Source organism: Vanellus vanellus (assembly GCF_965231255.1).
Source record: "Vanellus vanellus genome assembly, chromosome: 2".
NCBI lineage: Eukaryota > Metazoa > Chordata > Aves > Charadriiformes > Charadriidae > Vanellus > Vanellus vanellus.
The window spans coordinates 102,441,009-102,455,866 of NC_138906.1; the positions used below are offsets into that span (position 1 = coordinate 102,441,009).

Below are 14,858 nucleotides of genomic sequence, written 5' to 3' on the forward strand. Positions count from 1 at the left end.
ACGCTGCCTGTTTCCATCACTGTAAGCAAGGACATAATTGAATTGTTTCAGCCACCAAGAGGAGCGGCTGGTGTGGCCTCCAGTGTAGCAGGAAATCTAGTTAGGAGAGGCAAAAAAACGTAGAAGAAGCTGCGAGTCCAGCTTCTCAGCTGCGATTCTGGGCAGCTTCCCGGGAAAGGAGGGGAAAATACTCTTCCTCAGTTTGTGAAGCTGATACCAAGACGTGCACATTTCTGGAAGAATCTGTGCAGCGCAGGAGGGTCTTGGTAATAGCAAAGGTCTTCATTCCTCTAACCCGCTTTTCTTCCGTATCTTGGCTTTTTGCCCTCCCTTCAAAGAAAAACACGCGTTCTACTGCTGAGAATGCTTTATTAAGTCTTTGTAGCGCTTGTCCCGCTGCCTCCGTGCACATACGCAGAAACGTTTCATTATCCAGTCCCTAGATATGTAATTGGGGCAACATTCTCTGAGGAAATAATATGATGTAAAATTTCTACTGAAGTGCAGAGTGGGAAAACTTAGTCACAGTTGTTTGAAAGCCTCCATGATACAACAGAATTTTGCCTTTTCTCTTTCATTGCTAGACTACATTTGTTTGTAGGGATCACAGGGGTTCCTTTACCCAGTCTACTCTATTATTTTGTATTTTACATTAATGAAACGGTTTGGATTAGGGGATGACAGTAATGAAAATACCAAGAAATCTCTGGGAACCTTTTGGGTCTCAAAACCCAGTTTCATTTAAATAAAAATGAGGCACTACAACAGCAAAATCAAAATCATTAAGTAAAGTGATGTTATAAATAATGCTGCTGAGAGATTTTCTTTACAAGTAAATGTATGGACACATTCCCAATACAAGTGTTTATAAATAGCTCTTCTGTCATTTTATCATCTTTCAATCACACTAACTTACAGCATGTATGCCCACTGCTTTCTGGAATTATTTGTATGAGAGACAGATGGGGAGCTAGAAAGTAGGTTTCTTTTAAAGGTACTACAGAGTGACTATCACTGCGACTGTATTACCAGACCTTATTGTTTTGGGGTAGTAGGAACTACAGTGGTTGTCTCTAAAATGTTTTCTTTTTGTGTCTTTCTTTCTTTGCTCCCATCCACTTGTAAAGTTAGACCTGGATTCTGTACTGGTAGCAAGATGAGTGATGTCAAATAACTGCATTAATATCCTTGAAGCCCAAAAATGTGTCAGCACTTTTTTCCTTTCTTTATATGGTACATCTTTTTTTATGTTTTAGAAAAAAAAAAAAATTGAAAAAAAACCTGACCAGATCAAAAAATAAGGATATACACGTTGGTATTCCAGCCAATGTTATTTCATTGTGTGATGATTTCTATTTAGCCACCCATTACAGAATTACTGTCCCATATGTATTCTATGCCAAAATACCACTTGGAATGAAGGTTTTTTAGGAGCTACAATGTAAACAGGATTTCTTTGGAACCGTTGGAAGAGTTTAATTTTTGAAGTTTTTGTGAAGCCGGATTATGCCTAAATCCAGTCCATTGAGTGAGGTGTGGTGTGGCACTAAATTTCAGTATAGCGAGAAAATGAATGAAGCAGAAGTTATCCTGTGGATAACCTAAAGATACCCTTTACTTCACATCACAGGGGCAGGGGGACGTATGCAGATCTACGTGAGAAACCTTGCGTCCTGAAACACTGCATACCGCAGCTCTCTGCAAATCCTCCTCTGGAGGACACCACCCAGGAGCTACTCCTATTGAGGGTTTGGGAAGAAGAAGGGGCATGCTGGGCCCAAGGCTGACCGCTGTCCCGCACAGTTCCCACCAGAGCCTAAGCAGTGGGGTTATAATTTAAAATAATACTGCTATACTGCATTGCTGCAGTACTCATCACCATTGTAGAACCCCTAGAAACGTCAAGAGCAATCCTTAGCCTCGTTCATTAACGTATTTGAAGTGGTTGGAATCTTCTCTGTTACAAACGTAGATAAACTTAATGTTTCTAAAAACTTTCACATAACACAGAGCCAATTTTTTTTTGTTGTTTTGCATCAGTTTGAAATGCCAGTAATTTATTTTTAATCTGTATAATTAATATAAATAAATACTGCTTTAAAAGTTTGTCACAATCTAAAAATCACACCTTTTCATTTTAAATTGCGTTGCAGGGGGAAATTGTAAAGAATTGCAAAACTGACTTTAAATGTAATTGCAAGTCATTAAATTTATTGAAATTTTCCAAACAAAAAAAAAGATTCACATAAAGAAAATTTTCTTCAACATTTTTTCCAGTAAATTTTTAATTCAAATTTCTAATTAGAATTAGTATTTTAGAATTTTCTAATTCTAATTTATAATTAGAAATTTACTGTAGAAAACTGCTTCTATCTCTGGAGCAATAAAAACTGGAATGAGAATTTTTATATTGATCATAGTTATCAGAAAGAAAGATGTTTTTTCTAACTCAAAGAAGTAACGCACAATAGGCTGAATTGCTCTCAGATTTCCTCGACAATTTGCTTAACCTTCATATGAGGACTCCTCCTCATCTACAGAAATGAGGTAACAGCTCCCTTTCCGATAGTGCCATGAGCATTAATCCATTGTTCCAGTACAAAGTAAGTAAATCCACAGATTAGGGACTGAAGAAGTTGTAACTATATCAGGAAATAAAATTTTGTCTTCCACCTCAGATTATGGAAAAAAAAAATTTAAAAAGTAACATTCCTAAATTTTTGATATTTATGAGAAGTTTTTCTTTTCATATGGTAATTGATACAGCATGCTATCTTGCTATAGTTATGTATTCATAGTCATCAACTGTAGATGTTTTTACAAATATAAATAACATTATTTAAGCAATTTGAAAAAAGATAAATCTAAATTAAAGTCTAAAATAATTTTCTCCTTGGGGGTCTGCATGAGAGAGCACCGAGTATGCACACTGGATGCAATGGATGTTGAGGTTGCTCAGAATCTTGTCCTTATCTTCTCCTGAGGTCAGAAGCTCTATGTTTCTCATTTCTCCTGCAGGAGTCACGGAGTAGCCAGGTAGAAGGATAGTTATTTAGTTGAAAGCTTGCTTTTATTAACAGAATCCTGCATTCCTATAGTGGAAAGCAGCCCTTACTATATGAAATAGTACTATGCTCAGCTATTAAAAGCTGATTTTCTGTTCCATGATCAGAATGCCCCACGACTCTGAATCAAAGAAAAATATACGGAGAAAAAGTCTTTAAATCAATTACTGTCCTGGATCATTAGACTATTACAGAAATGACCGAACTTCTCAATTAATCTTGAAGAAATGAAATTGGTCACTGGACTGCAAGAATCCAGTAACAGTTTTGTACTTGGTTGAGCTACTATATAACATACAGTGTGATTCATAATGTATCTGAACCCCAGCTCAGATATGAACAGAGGCACACAAGCCTTTATTCCAGGTTGTCTACCAAATTTTTAATTGGAAGACATTCCAAGTGAGCTACCCCAGCTTAGTATTGCATTTGCTATTTTGCATTTGTGGAAGGTATCACTACACAAAGTAAAAAATGTATGAAACAAAAGGGATCCCTTTCCTGGTAAATGTCTTTTGCATATCACAGTTGTTTTTCTATAAAATTACCCTCAGGTTACTAAGTAATTGAAAAGTAGACAGCCTCTGATCCTTCTCTTTCTCTTTTAATCAGTAATTGAGAGCCTGGCTACAATACACTGCATATGAAAACTGTTTAAATCCTTTTGTTGAACACCTTTCCATACAGATATGCAGTTTAGCACAGAGGAGGGCCTGTTACAACGTGCAAGTAAATTTAATTTCTTACAGAATTTATAGTATAAACTAACTATAATTATCCGGGGGGGGTGTGGGGGGGGTAAGGATGATCTTCTAGTTTAGCAAAGTCTGGATTTTCAGATAAGGAATCACATTTGGGCTCCATATGACTGTTAAATGTGCCAAAGTTAAAATGCCAGAGATTTCTAATTCATGCTGCAGACTAGCGATAGTGTACAGTTATTATGTCAGTTAGATGGAAGCCACTTAAAGGGAAGATAAAACAAAGTATGTATCTTGGATGGTATATGAAGACTATTTTAACAGTGTTACAGAAGAGTATGATCCTGTATTTTCATCTGTTATGGGAACTGCACTGTTTATTTTAAAACTAGTAAACAGAAGCTGCAACTATTTACCTTACGTTTCACATCCACCTTTGGAAAAGGCCGAGGCCTAATGCTCTGACTTTCTCACTGATGAAATTGCAGCTGCAGAAATGGCAAAACGTTGCACTGGAAATCTGCAGCGCAGTTTCTTAGAAAGCTTCCTGAGATTGTCCACCCGCGAGCTGTGTTGCACAGCAGCACCACAACTCCGTAAATAAGAAGGATCATCTGCTGTACCGGCAGTGGGACCTGAAGAGGTGACCACGGAGAAGAATTACCCTAGGAAGGTCAAGGACTTTTGGATACTGCGCGGTGGCACAGTCTGTTCTTCACAGACGTTTGCTGGTGGTTGAAACGCCTCGTGGAACATAGACCTTTCCTCCTTTTAAGACCTATGTGAAGCTATAGAGAAAGAACGGCAGTAAAGACACAAAATAAGTCAATAATACATTAATAATCATATAAATGTCTCCCCACTGCACAGGGCCTTTTCCAAAGGGTTTTTGGCTAGTGTAATAGCCGCTAAGAAATTGTAGTTATAGATGAAAAAAGTAGATAAGACCTGTCTTTATGTGGATCAAATAACATCACGCCCAGAAGGCACAGGTGCCTCAGGGTGATTCGCCCTGTCTTCCCACACCTTAGCCTGAGACAAGGAAATCTGTTCATCAGGCTGCATACATTTGGCCAGATCCTTAAAGGAATTGGAGCTAATTGTTCAACAGAACGTGCATTTGCACTTGAAGCGCTGCCTTTCTTGCTTCCCTAAGGTGGCCGCTCTGGAAAGCAGCTCAAACCCAGCGTGTAGTTTTGTATTGCAGTCCACAGAGACGTGAACGAAACGGGAGTCTCATGGCTCCCGCTGGCAGTACCCACCTAAGCCATCGCTCACCTGTTACGGCAAGCATCTGCCAGCCCACCACCAGACTGAAGAGGAAAGAAAGTGAAAAAGCAGCAAAACTACACAAGTGACTAATAATAATCTGAACGTGCACAGGAAGGGGATATAAACATTCTGTACGTAATCTGTTTACTGGTTTGGGTTGCTATCTAGACCTAGCAGATCTGAAGTAACACAAGCATTTTACTGGAGATGATACGGAACTCGTGGATGAAGTGAACAGATTAAACTGTTTATGTTCAACTGCTGAAAACACTCCAGAAATTGATGTCAATGTCAGAAACCTTATTAGGTTTCAGAAGAGGTAGGAAAGCTTCAGCCCAATCACAAGACAGGAGGTCTTCAGGCTTTTGCGAGTGACATCTGAAGGACATTTAGATTGTTTTCTATAAAAGGAAAGGGCAAATTTCCAGTACATATATAATCACTGGTAGCATTTATGTTGTCATCCTCTCTAAAGCAGTAACAAAGTGCACAAATGGTGGATGATTAGAGAGGTCAGTGAAGTGCTCCATTCAGCTGTAATTGTAGCGTTTTTAAAAATTCTTTTGACATCAGAAAATATCATATGTTTTTTTAACCCAGCTTTTTTCTATGATTAGTTAATTCATGCAAAATCAGTGAAGAAACAGAATGGCAGATTAAAAGCAGTAAAAGAGGAATGTCATTTTGCAGTAGCGATAAGTAAGAGGAATGTCATTTTGCAGTAGCGATAGGTAATCAGCAAAATCAGTTCACTGTAAAATTACCCCTACCTGCCAATGCTTAACTCCACATGCAAAAATTTCTTGAAAATACTACCACCTCGCAGACCTGGAAAATGCTTCGAAAGAAGTGCTGCCCCTTGTACACTTTTGCTGATGCTGCAAGCAGTATTCTCTCTTTTCCTGCTCCCCCTAGAGCACTTCACAAGAATTTCTTATCTCACACAGAAAATCTGAATACACTGTTCTATTTAATTAACATATATTTTAAACTATCATTGCCTTATAAAATCTGGCAATCTTCCTCCTAAAGAAATGATGTGACTTCTTTCTCTCTAATAGGATATGAAAACAAGTTATGTTTGCCATTTCATCATTTTTCTGCCCAGGTCTCAGTTTTGAGTAATGAATGGACATATGCTTTCCAATTTTGAAGCAAATTTACATTAGGGAGTAAACACATAGTGAAAATGGAAAGATAATCTGCCACCGACCAAATAGGAGTTTGCATTTCAGTACTATTCTTCGAAATAAGGAATAATTCCAGTTGCTTATAGTTGCCTAAAAGTGGTGGAATGCTTCAGTCTAAGTGTGAGTGGAGGTTTCAATCCAGAGACAAGGGAAGCAAAATACATGACATCGTCCATCGCACCAAGTGGAAGTCTATGGTACTTATAAACTTTTTTATTTCACAAAAGTACAAAATTGAAATAGAGGGAATACATGGCAGAAAGGATGTAGAGCTGGGGAAATTAAGAGACAGTCCTGTGCTGACTCCCCAGTGTGAAGAAAAAAAAAAAAAAAAGAGAGATTCTGATGATCACAAGCGTAAATTTTATGTAAGTTCCATAATTCCAGAACATGAGAGATGCCACTGTGAGCATACTGTAACTCAAAGATGAAAAAAAAAAAAAAATAGCAGGCTCAGGTGTAGTTTAGCATTTCAGTAAAATGGCTGTGTAGTACAGTCCTGTTCACACATCAGTTTTGCACACTCCGAGCTATATTCAAATGGTTTGTTATGCCAACTTTACTTCATACTGGTCAAAAATGTTGTTGAATACAGCAGGTTGTAACTTTCTCATGAAAGGGTACTTTGCCTTCAGTGCACCTAAGTTTTAGCATTGGGCTTTTGTCATTGATGAGGAAGAACGAGGTAGTTTAACTGATCCCCGGACAAACATCTGTAGCATCTTAAATGTCATGATGCCACTTAATGTTAGCAGTCATTTCCATTTTTCAGCTAATGGTTGTCAGCTTGCCATCAGCAACTGTTAGGGTGAAGTCATAAGCTCTCTGGGAGAGCTAATATTGCCTTCCTGGGTTTTATCATATTTTATTTTAGGACACCTATTTTCAAAGATCTTTATTCTGCTGTTCAGGGTTTCTGTAGAAGTCCAGGATAAGAAAAGGTTTTAAATGTTATTGTCTCGCCAGCTGCACAGTTTGCAAAGGAAGTTGCAAATCCTTTGACTGTGCAGTGCACAGCACAAGGTAGTTTGGGGTCGTTTTTTTTCCCCCCGTGTCTACCTCCTTCTTTGTTACACTATCTTTTTACGGTGTATGAGATCAGGGTCAATACAAATAGACTGATGGAAGAAACTGAGTTGTGGATTAATGCTGTGACCACTGAAATCCATAGCAAAATTCATACCATCATCAAGAGGCAGCAAGAATAAGCTTTAGGAAATTATTCAGATCTCTCTAAAGTCCTTCCATATACAATTCTACATTTCAGTTGGTGAAAATGTGATTTTTTTTTTCTTATCTCATATAATAATCATTATACTTCTGCATGAGGCATTTTCCGTGTGTTATTCGTCAAAAGGGGAAATTGCAAAGCCCGCTGGGACAGCCAGGTACAGAAAGTTGTGTCTGGGTTGATCTTAGTTTAGCTGAAGTTCAGTTCCAGTGTTTCAAAGAGGAAAGGGAAAATAGCTTTCAGTATTTCAGTGTATTCTATAAAGCAAAACAGACTGTAGGTATGCACAGCTCAGAATAGCCAACAGGAGGATTCTGTGGTACCAAACTAAAACAGGATCTCTTAGAATCCTTTCGTACAAAAGGCACCATGTGTTCTTATACAGTGTACACCATTAAAAAGCAGTTGGACCATACCCTGATATACATTCTAATTGCAGACTGCATAGTAGCCGGTACCCATTTGCTCTTTGTGTCAACTGGGATTTTTTCCCGTTGTTAAAAAAAAAAATAAAAAGTGAGGGAGGATGGGAGTTGTTCTTGCAGGTTTCTCTGAGTCTTAATTATAACTTCTCCCTCATACAAACAGTCCTGGTAGTCTGCAAGTCCTCTTGATTCTGCACTTTTATACAATCTTCTCTTCAAAATAAATGGAAAGCTACAAAGCCTCCAGCAATATGAAATTTTGCATAGACATTCACTTGCTCTAAAGGAGTTTTTTTCCAGATTTTGGATGATTTATACACTCTTCTAAGATACTGATGTAGTTTCCACAGTAAATGGTCTTTGATTTAGCTCATGGTTATCAACGAAAAAACACCTGAAACACAGCAATGTTTCATACATTGTTTATCAGCCATTTGCCAGTGACACAAGAACCGCAGGTGAAAGGAGGGGTGACTTTAAGCACATTTATTTTCATGCCTGTGCATTCAAGCAGTTTGCCTTGTAGAAAAATTAGTTGTCCTAAAGCTGATAAATGTGACTGATGCTGTTAAAGATGAAGCGACTTCAGACATTTTCTTTCTGATTTGCAGTAGAGGTGACCTCGCCTGGTGGTGGCTATCATGCAGTTGTTTCCTCAGATCTTTGCTTTTCACTGTACTCCTTTGCAGGTTCATGGGTCTGCGGTCGTCAGAAGTTACTTTAAAGTTGTCCACTCTGGAGTCTACACATCCTCAGTCTACTGAGAATAGATTTAAGTACCTCTGAGGTGTGAGTACAAATGAAGTCTGAATCCAAATATGTCACTTTTTATTTTTGCAGCCGGACCCTGCGGGCAGAGATATCTCCATCCGACCAATCTTGGAGCATTGCGAAAACACTCACATGACCATTTGGCTTGGGATTGTCTATGCTTATAAGGGGCTGCTGATGGTAAGCATAGCTTGTTCTGCACAACGCTGACTTCAAGTTGCTATTTACTGATAGGCATGAACTGAATTATCTTTGCTTTCCTGATGGCTGGGAGTGAGTTAAAACTTCCCTGAATACATCTTTTATATTTGGACCTGTTCTAAAGTTCATTAGGTAGTAATATGTGGATACATGCATACGTAAAATAAATAAGACATTAATAGTGCTTAAGCTGAACACTATAGATATACTGCAAACCACAAAATTCAATAGTGAAAAGATGGGTCTATGAATGAGACAACTTTGTAAATAAAGAAGCCCACTCATCTGAATTCCTTCAGGTTCTCCAAAAAGGTGGGACTAGGTTATTCTAGATGTTTTCTTCTGAGTTGCACATGTCCTTCAGAGACAGTTGCAGGAGATGCAAGACGAATTTGGAGCCTGAATCCTAATAACCCTTTTGCCACTGAGGTCCATCTCCACAAAAAGATTTAGTTTCTAAAATGGACCTCAGGAACCAGGAATCCTGAACCCTAATAGTTTCAAAAAAAGAAAAAAAATAAACAACAAAACCCACCTGTAAAAGTGACTATTAGTGATTAAAAGCTCCTAAGCCTCAAGGTTTTAAAAACATCTGATTTTGACAGCACAGACCAGCTGAACACCTATCTTGAGCTGAGCCCCATCTGGATCCTAAACCTACATAAACATTAGTTTACACTGCCCGAAGGGCTCAATCTGTTCTGTGTATTTGTAGCGTGCCTGTTTGTTAGGACACCCGTGAGGGACTGGGTCAGCTGCTTCCACTCAGCATGGTTGGTGCTGCTGCCCTAGGGGAAGCCAGGGAGAGGGAGCTGCTGGTGCCCGGAGTGCTCCTCTTCCCTCTCCACAGCGAATGGCGGCTCTGCTGGGCTGCCGAGTCCTGCTGCTTTTCATGCTGCTTTTTCTTTCAGGCTGAAAGGTCTTTAAATAGGCGATACAAAGTTCAACAGGAAGGGATGAGAGGGTTTGTGTGTTTGTTTTTTTTTAATTTTAAACAGTCAGTAGGTTTGTGGTTAGAGTGCTCTGCTGGGGAGTGCCCTCAGGCAGAGGAGGCAGAACCACCGGGTCTCTCCAGTTCCCAGGTGAGAGCTATGATCCTGGAGCTACCGACCAAAAGGAAGCCTTCCCACCTTCCCATCTAAAATAGAGGCAGGGGGAAATAACTTTAGGTGTAGACACCTATTTTTAGGAGAATGTCCGAGCAGGCTGTGAAACTAAGAGCTAGGACATACTTCATACCCCCAAAAGGACCAGGAATTAGGAGAGATTCCACATCTCAGCATTTCTTACTGGGCAGCTATGAATGGCTCTGGAGTCAGCATGTAACACAGCGTTGAGGGATTTTTGTTTTGAAGGCAAAGCCACCAGAAGTTAGGAGCCGTGACACTGACCAGCACTGGAGCCACAGTAAGATGTAACCGCCTGTTGGCATAGAACATCATGCTTTATGCAAAAGCACAGCACACCACCCCAAATTGTGCCAGTCCGTTGTATCTGGAACTTTTTTGCACACCAATGAAGTAGCCCAGCTCAAAACAGGCTCCTTCAGGCTGTCAAGGCCCCTGTACTGTAGCAGGGCCCGTCTGCAAGTCTCTGGAGCTGGGAGCTTCTGAAATTCCTACTTATATTGCTCTCTTTGATTCTTCCTAATCTGCGTAGTGCCAATTTCTGATTTTGTCTCTTTTTTAAGCCAAATCTTCCAAAGAGACGCAGCTAAACTGGTAAGAATAGCTTTAGTGCCCAATTGCTGGCAAGGTATTTAACTTTATTGCAATACTTACGTTCTATGTGGTAATGGTTTGTAACTGTTAGGTCATTTATTTATCTTCAGGGATTACATTCTTAACTTTTCATCCCTTTTCTAGTGTATTACTTTATTACTGGTTTGACATATCTGTCTATAAATTCCTGCTTTTCACTTGGGAGATTATTTTTCACTTTGTCTATTTAAGTTTACAAGATTTTTCTTAGATAATTTTTTATAATTTGTTACAAAGATCAATGTTTTCCATACTTTTGTTGCTTTCTAATCTTCTTGTATAGAAACTTTGAACAGTTTATTTTGTGTTCTCCCAGGTAGAATTTGCCAGTGTTCCTTATACAACTGCTTAAGACATTTTTCTCCGTGGTTCCATTTGAAACGTAAACCAGTAAATATGTTTGGTTCACTTAGAGTAGTGTAAAAGAACAAATCAAATTAAAATTCCTTTAAAAATACTAAAGGTTTCAAACAAATGGCAGGGTTTTCAATTAAAAATTTGTGATTTGATACTAAAGAGGGAAAATAGCGTTATATATTTTAAAAATACATTCTGAGGTAGTTTTCGTTGAAGTTTCTTTGAAGTTTGAGTTGTACCGGACAGTAATCAAACTGCATTGGTTCTCACTAGCCCTTTGCCCTAGATTGGTTTGTTGGCATGGATGTTGGACTGTTTTCTACAAGAGATGTGACTCTGTTTAAGTTTGCAAATGCTATTTGGCATTACTCGCTGTACTTATTTCAGGCACACGGAGTTTCATAACCACCAGTGAAATATACACCTTTTATTACTCCAGTGCCCTTTGTATCACACAAATTGCTACATACGAAAAAGGAAGATACTCTTCTGAATCACTTAAATAATTGCTGTGGTGAGTTATATGAGTACAACAGGATTGATGTATTTTATCTCATCACCAAAGATTTTTCTGTACGCCACCCATACTTTACCTTCAGAACAAACTCCAGAATCTCTCATGTTACTGTATCGTTTTATAAAGGTTTATCTAATGTGAAATTCTGCAGTTTGTAATAATGAAATACTAATCTCTAATTTAGCATACTTTATACTAAAGTGCTAGCATTTCTAATTACAGTACAGTGCAATATTTAAGGTAAAATGGCTTAATGATTTACTCAGGCCAAAATTTTTTACAGTGACCTCTTGTTGTCTCAAATTGACAATACAAAAAAAAATGGGTTAAACTAAAAAAGTACTCTTATTTTTTGGCTTGAAGACCTAAAGTGATACTGTCCACTCAGATGACGTAAGTGCACTGAGGCAGTGAATAAATCACTCAGGGTCGGGCAGAGCACAGAAGGGCAGGAAAGGGCAGAGAAGGCAAAGCAAGGCAAGATAAAGGAAGCCGTAACTCACCAGGATGCACAGGTTCTTTCTACATTTAAGTAAGCAAAAGTCGGATTCGCGATTCTTCAATTGCCTTTGAAGGGATGTGAGGAAATGCTTACTAACTGCATGAAGGCTTCTCAGTTATTGGATTGAGATTCCTCAGGACTGGTGACCAGAGAATAATAGGAAGGCAACCATCCTAAATCTTGCCTTTGTCATTGCATTAGTCTTCTTAGTGATCCTGGCCAAGTCCACCATACATATGGGACTCAGGTTTTTCCCAGTCTCGGGTTCAGCTCCTGAAAGGCTACATACAAGTTCAAGGTCTGTCTGTGTGTACATGGGGACCATCAGTTGCAGTATGTCTAGCTTTTGATTTCTGATGATGGAGATATGGTTGAAAAGTACCTTTATTTCATATATTCCAAAGGATTATAGAAATCACACCACCTTAAACCTGCCAGTGGAGCATTATTAGTGAGTGCACTAACATCTTTCTGAGGGGTATGAATTATTTTTCTGATCTCAGCCAGAACAATACCAGATTAAGGATGGATTGGACTCCTCTAGGGTGCTTTGCTTATTAACCACACACACTAGAATTGCTACAGTTCGATTCCCCTCTTCCTGATAATGCATTTAATTAACATTAGACTCAAGGTGTACATATCTTGGAAGTTTCCTTGTGTTGCTGAGGTATTATTACAGTTACATATTATTCAGCTACTGAGAAACAGGCTTTCAAGGCCAAGGTATATTTTCAGTTTGGCTGTTGCTCTGCGTATCAAATCCTACTTTTACCCTGTAAGTATTAATTAAGGGGGTTTTGAGCTGTAACTAATATTACTAATTACTTCTGATACGCAGGTTTTAATCTATGGTCTTTAGCTAACCTTGGTAAGGGTGAAAACATCAGTATTTCATGGTGGAGATAGGAAAAACTGATGCATACACAACATGGTACTTGGTAAAGGTCTCTAAGAATAAGAAATTTAATTCCTTCTAATGATTCACATTCCAGCCCTCTGTTTTGGTCACCATAGTTGACATTCTGCACAACACAACTCTGTAATTGATTTATGAAGCCAAATAAAGTATTCATTCAACTAAAATATATCTTTGGGATAATGTTCAATCTTAATTTCAAGTCTGAAAGAATCCATCTGCTTCCTGAGGCACTCTAATCACTAAATTGAATTTGTCTAGCTCTGACTTCCAAACCTTAAACCTTGGTGGGTCTTGCATATATGTTATCCCTCTTTCTCTAAAATTACCTGATGCCTTTATTTCTAGGCAAACTAACCTGCGTTTGGCAAAATTTCTATGACTTTTCTAAAATTCTTACTGCTTTATGAAAATGACATCTATTAATTGTTTACCATTTTCCACCTTTGCTTCCTCGGCATCATTTTCAGCCATGATGTTATAGCCTCCTTCAAGTCAATGTACAAATGTGGGACAGCATTAGGTTAGGAAATTTTGGAAACCTATCCTTTTTTTCAGTAAATGCTCGTTAATAGTTACATGTTGAGATCTATCACCTAGATTTTAATCAGTTTAAATTTGTTGTATTGGTTTTGTAACATACTGTTTTTAAATAACAATACCGTGCATACAAACACTACAGAGAAATTCAAGTAAGCTGCATAAATGTGATTATCTTTATTAAGTCTTGCAATCTCATTGAAAAAAATAATAGCATGTTGAATTATAGACTATCTTTTTTTTTTTTTGTCATTTATTGCCTGAGTTCATGTATCAGCCACTTCATTAATTTGTTTAGGATAGAAATTACTGTAATAGATCTGCAATCACTGAAGATGTTCCACTTTCTCTTTTCCTATATGACCTCTTTATATCTTATGTGGGGCTTTGCCAGAATTCCAATAAATATCAACAATTAAGTCCAGCAGTCCAGACAACTTCTAAATCAATTCCTAAAACTCTTGCGTGCAAGTTACCGGATCTCTCTGATTACAACAGCTTGTCTTGACAGGGTTTTCAAGAGCTCTCTTAGTGCTGGAATAAGCTGCATTTCACTGTTTTGGCAAGACATGAATGCATTGTTCCATCTCTGTATAAATATAGGACAAAAATATTCATTAAGCATATCATTACTATAGAATTTGTCATCTTCCAAGGAATGAATCATTATTATGATTCCTTTTTCTCCACATATGTTTTTAGAAATCCTTATGAATTCTGTTAATGCTGCTAGCCATTCATTTTCTACTACATGTTTAACTTCCCTTTCCACTGTTTTAGAACTTTAACTCATAATCATTATTATGAATTTCCTCTTTTTAACCTTTGTTACATTCTGTCTAGTCTTCATCCAATTTTATTGCTTGTTTGTTTTAACAATTTTTATGGCAAGGGAAGCTTCTTTAAATTTATGAAGTTTAGGGCAGATCGTTTACAGCACATACCCAAGCACCTTTCAGTTGCTGTTTGTAAATATTCCTGATGTTTCCCCTGCTCCTTTATGGAGTAGCTTCCTTCGCTTTGAGGGCTAATCCATAAACATTACTTTTCCAATGTTTTCATGCACTTGGAAGTAGATTTGCAAAAAAAAAGAAGTAGCACAGTGTAGGGTTTGGGCTGCAGTCAGTGCCCAGCGGTGCAGTCTTCAGTCAGCACTCGGTGCTCTTGTCTTGTTGGGCAGCAGAGGAGAGCGGTTTGGCCGGGGTGGATGGACCTCACCAGCCTGAAATGCCTCTTCTCTGGACTGCGGCAGAGGCTGGTTGTGTGACAGGCACCCGTTCACAAATACCCAGCCAGAGTCCAGGCAGCCGTTAGCGTGCACAGAAGCAGAAACTTGGGGTCTAACAGCATTCAGGCACCTGCTGAGGGATACTGAGGGACGGCCTGACCATCCTTGCTGGATGCTGG

General features: G+C 38.6%; 1 protein-coding gene across 1 annotated transcript in view; it reads left to right on the forward strand.

Moving 5' to 3' along the window:
* GABBR2 (gamma-aminobutyric acid type B receptor subunit 2) overlaps positions 1-14,858 on the forward strand; it is a gene marked incomplete at both ends in the record, with an annotated part of 498,060 nt that overhangs the window by 449,823 nt on the left and 33,379 nt on the right. Inside the window, one exon of the mRNA XM_082479696.1 lies at positions 8,725-8,835. Within this exon, the coding sequence (XP_082335822.1) occupies positions 8,725-8,835 (111 nt within the window). The remainder of the gene's footprint in view (positions 1-8,724; positions 8,836-14,858) is intronic.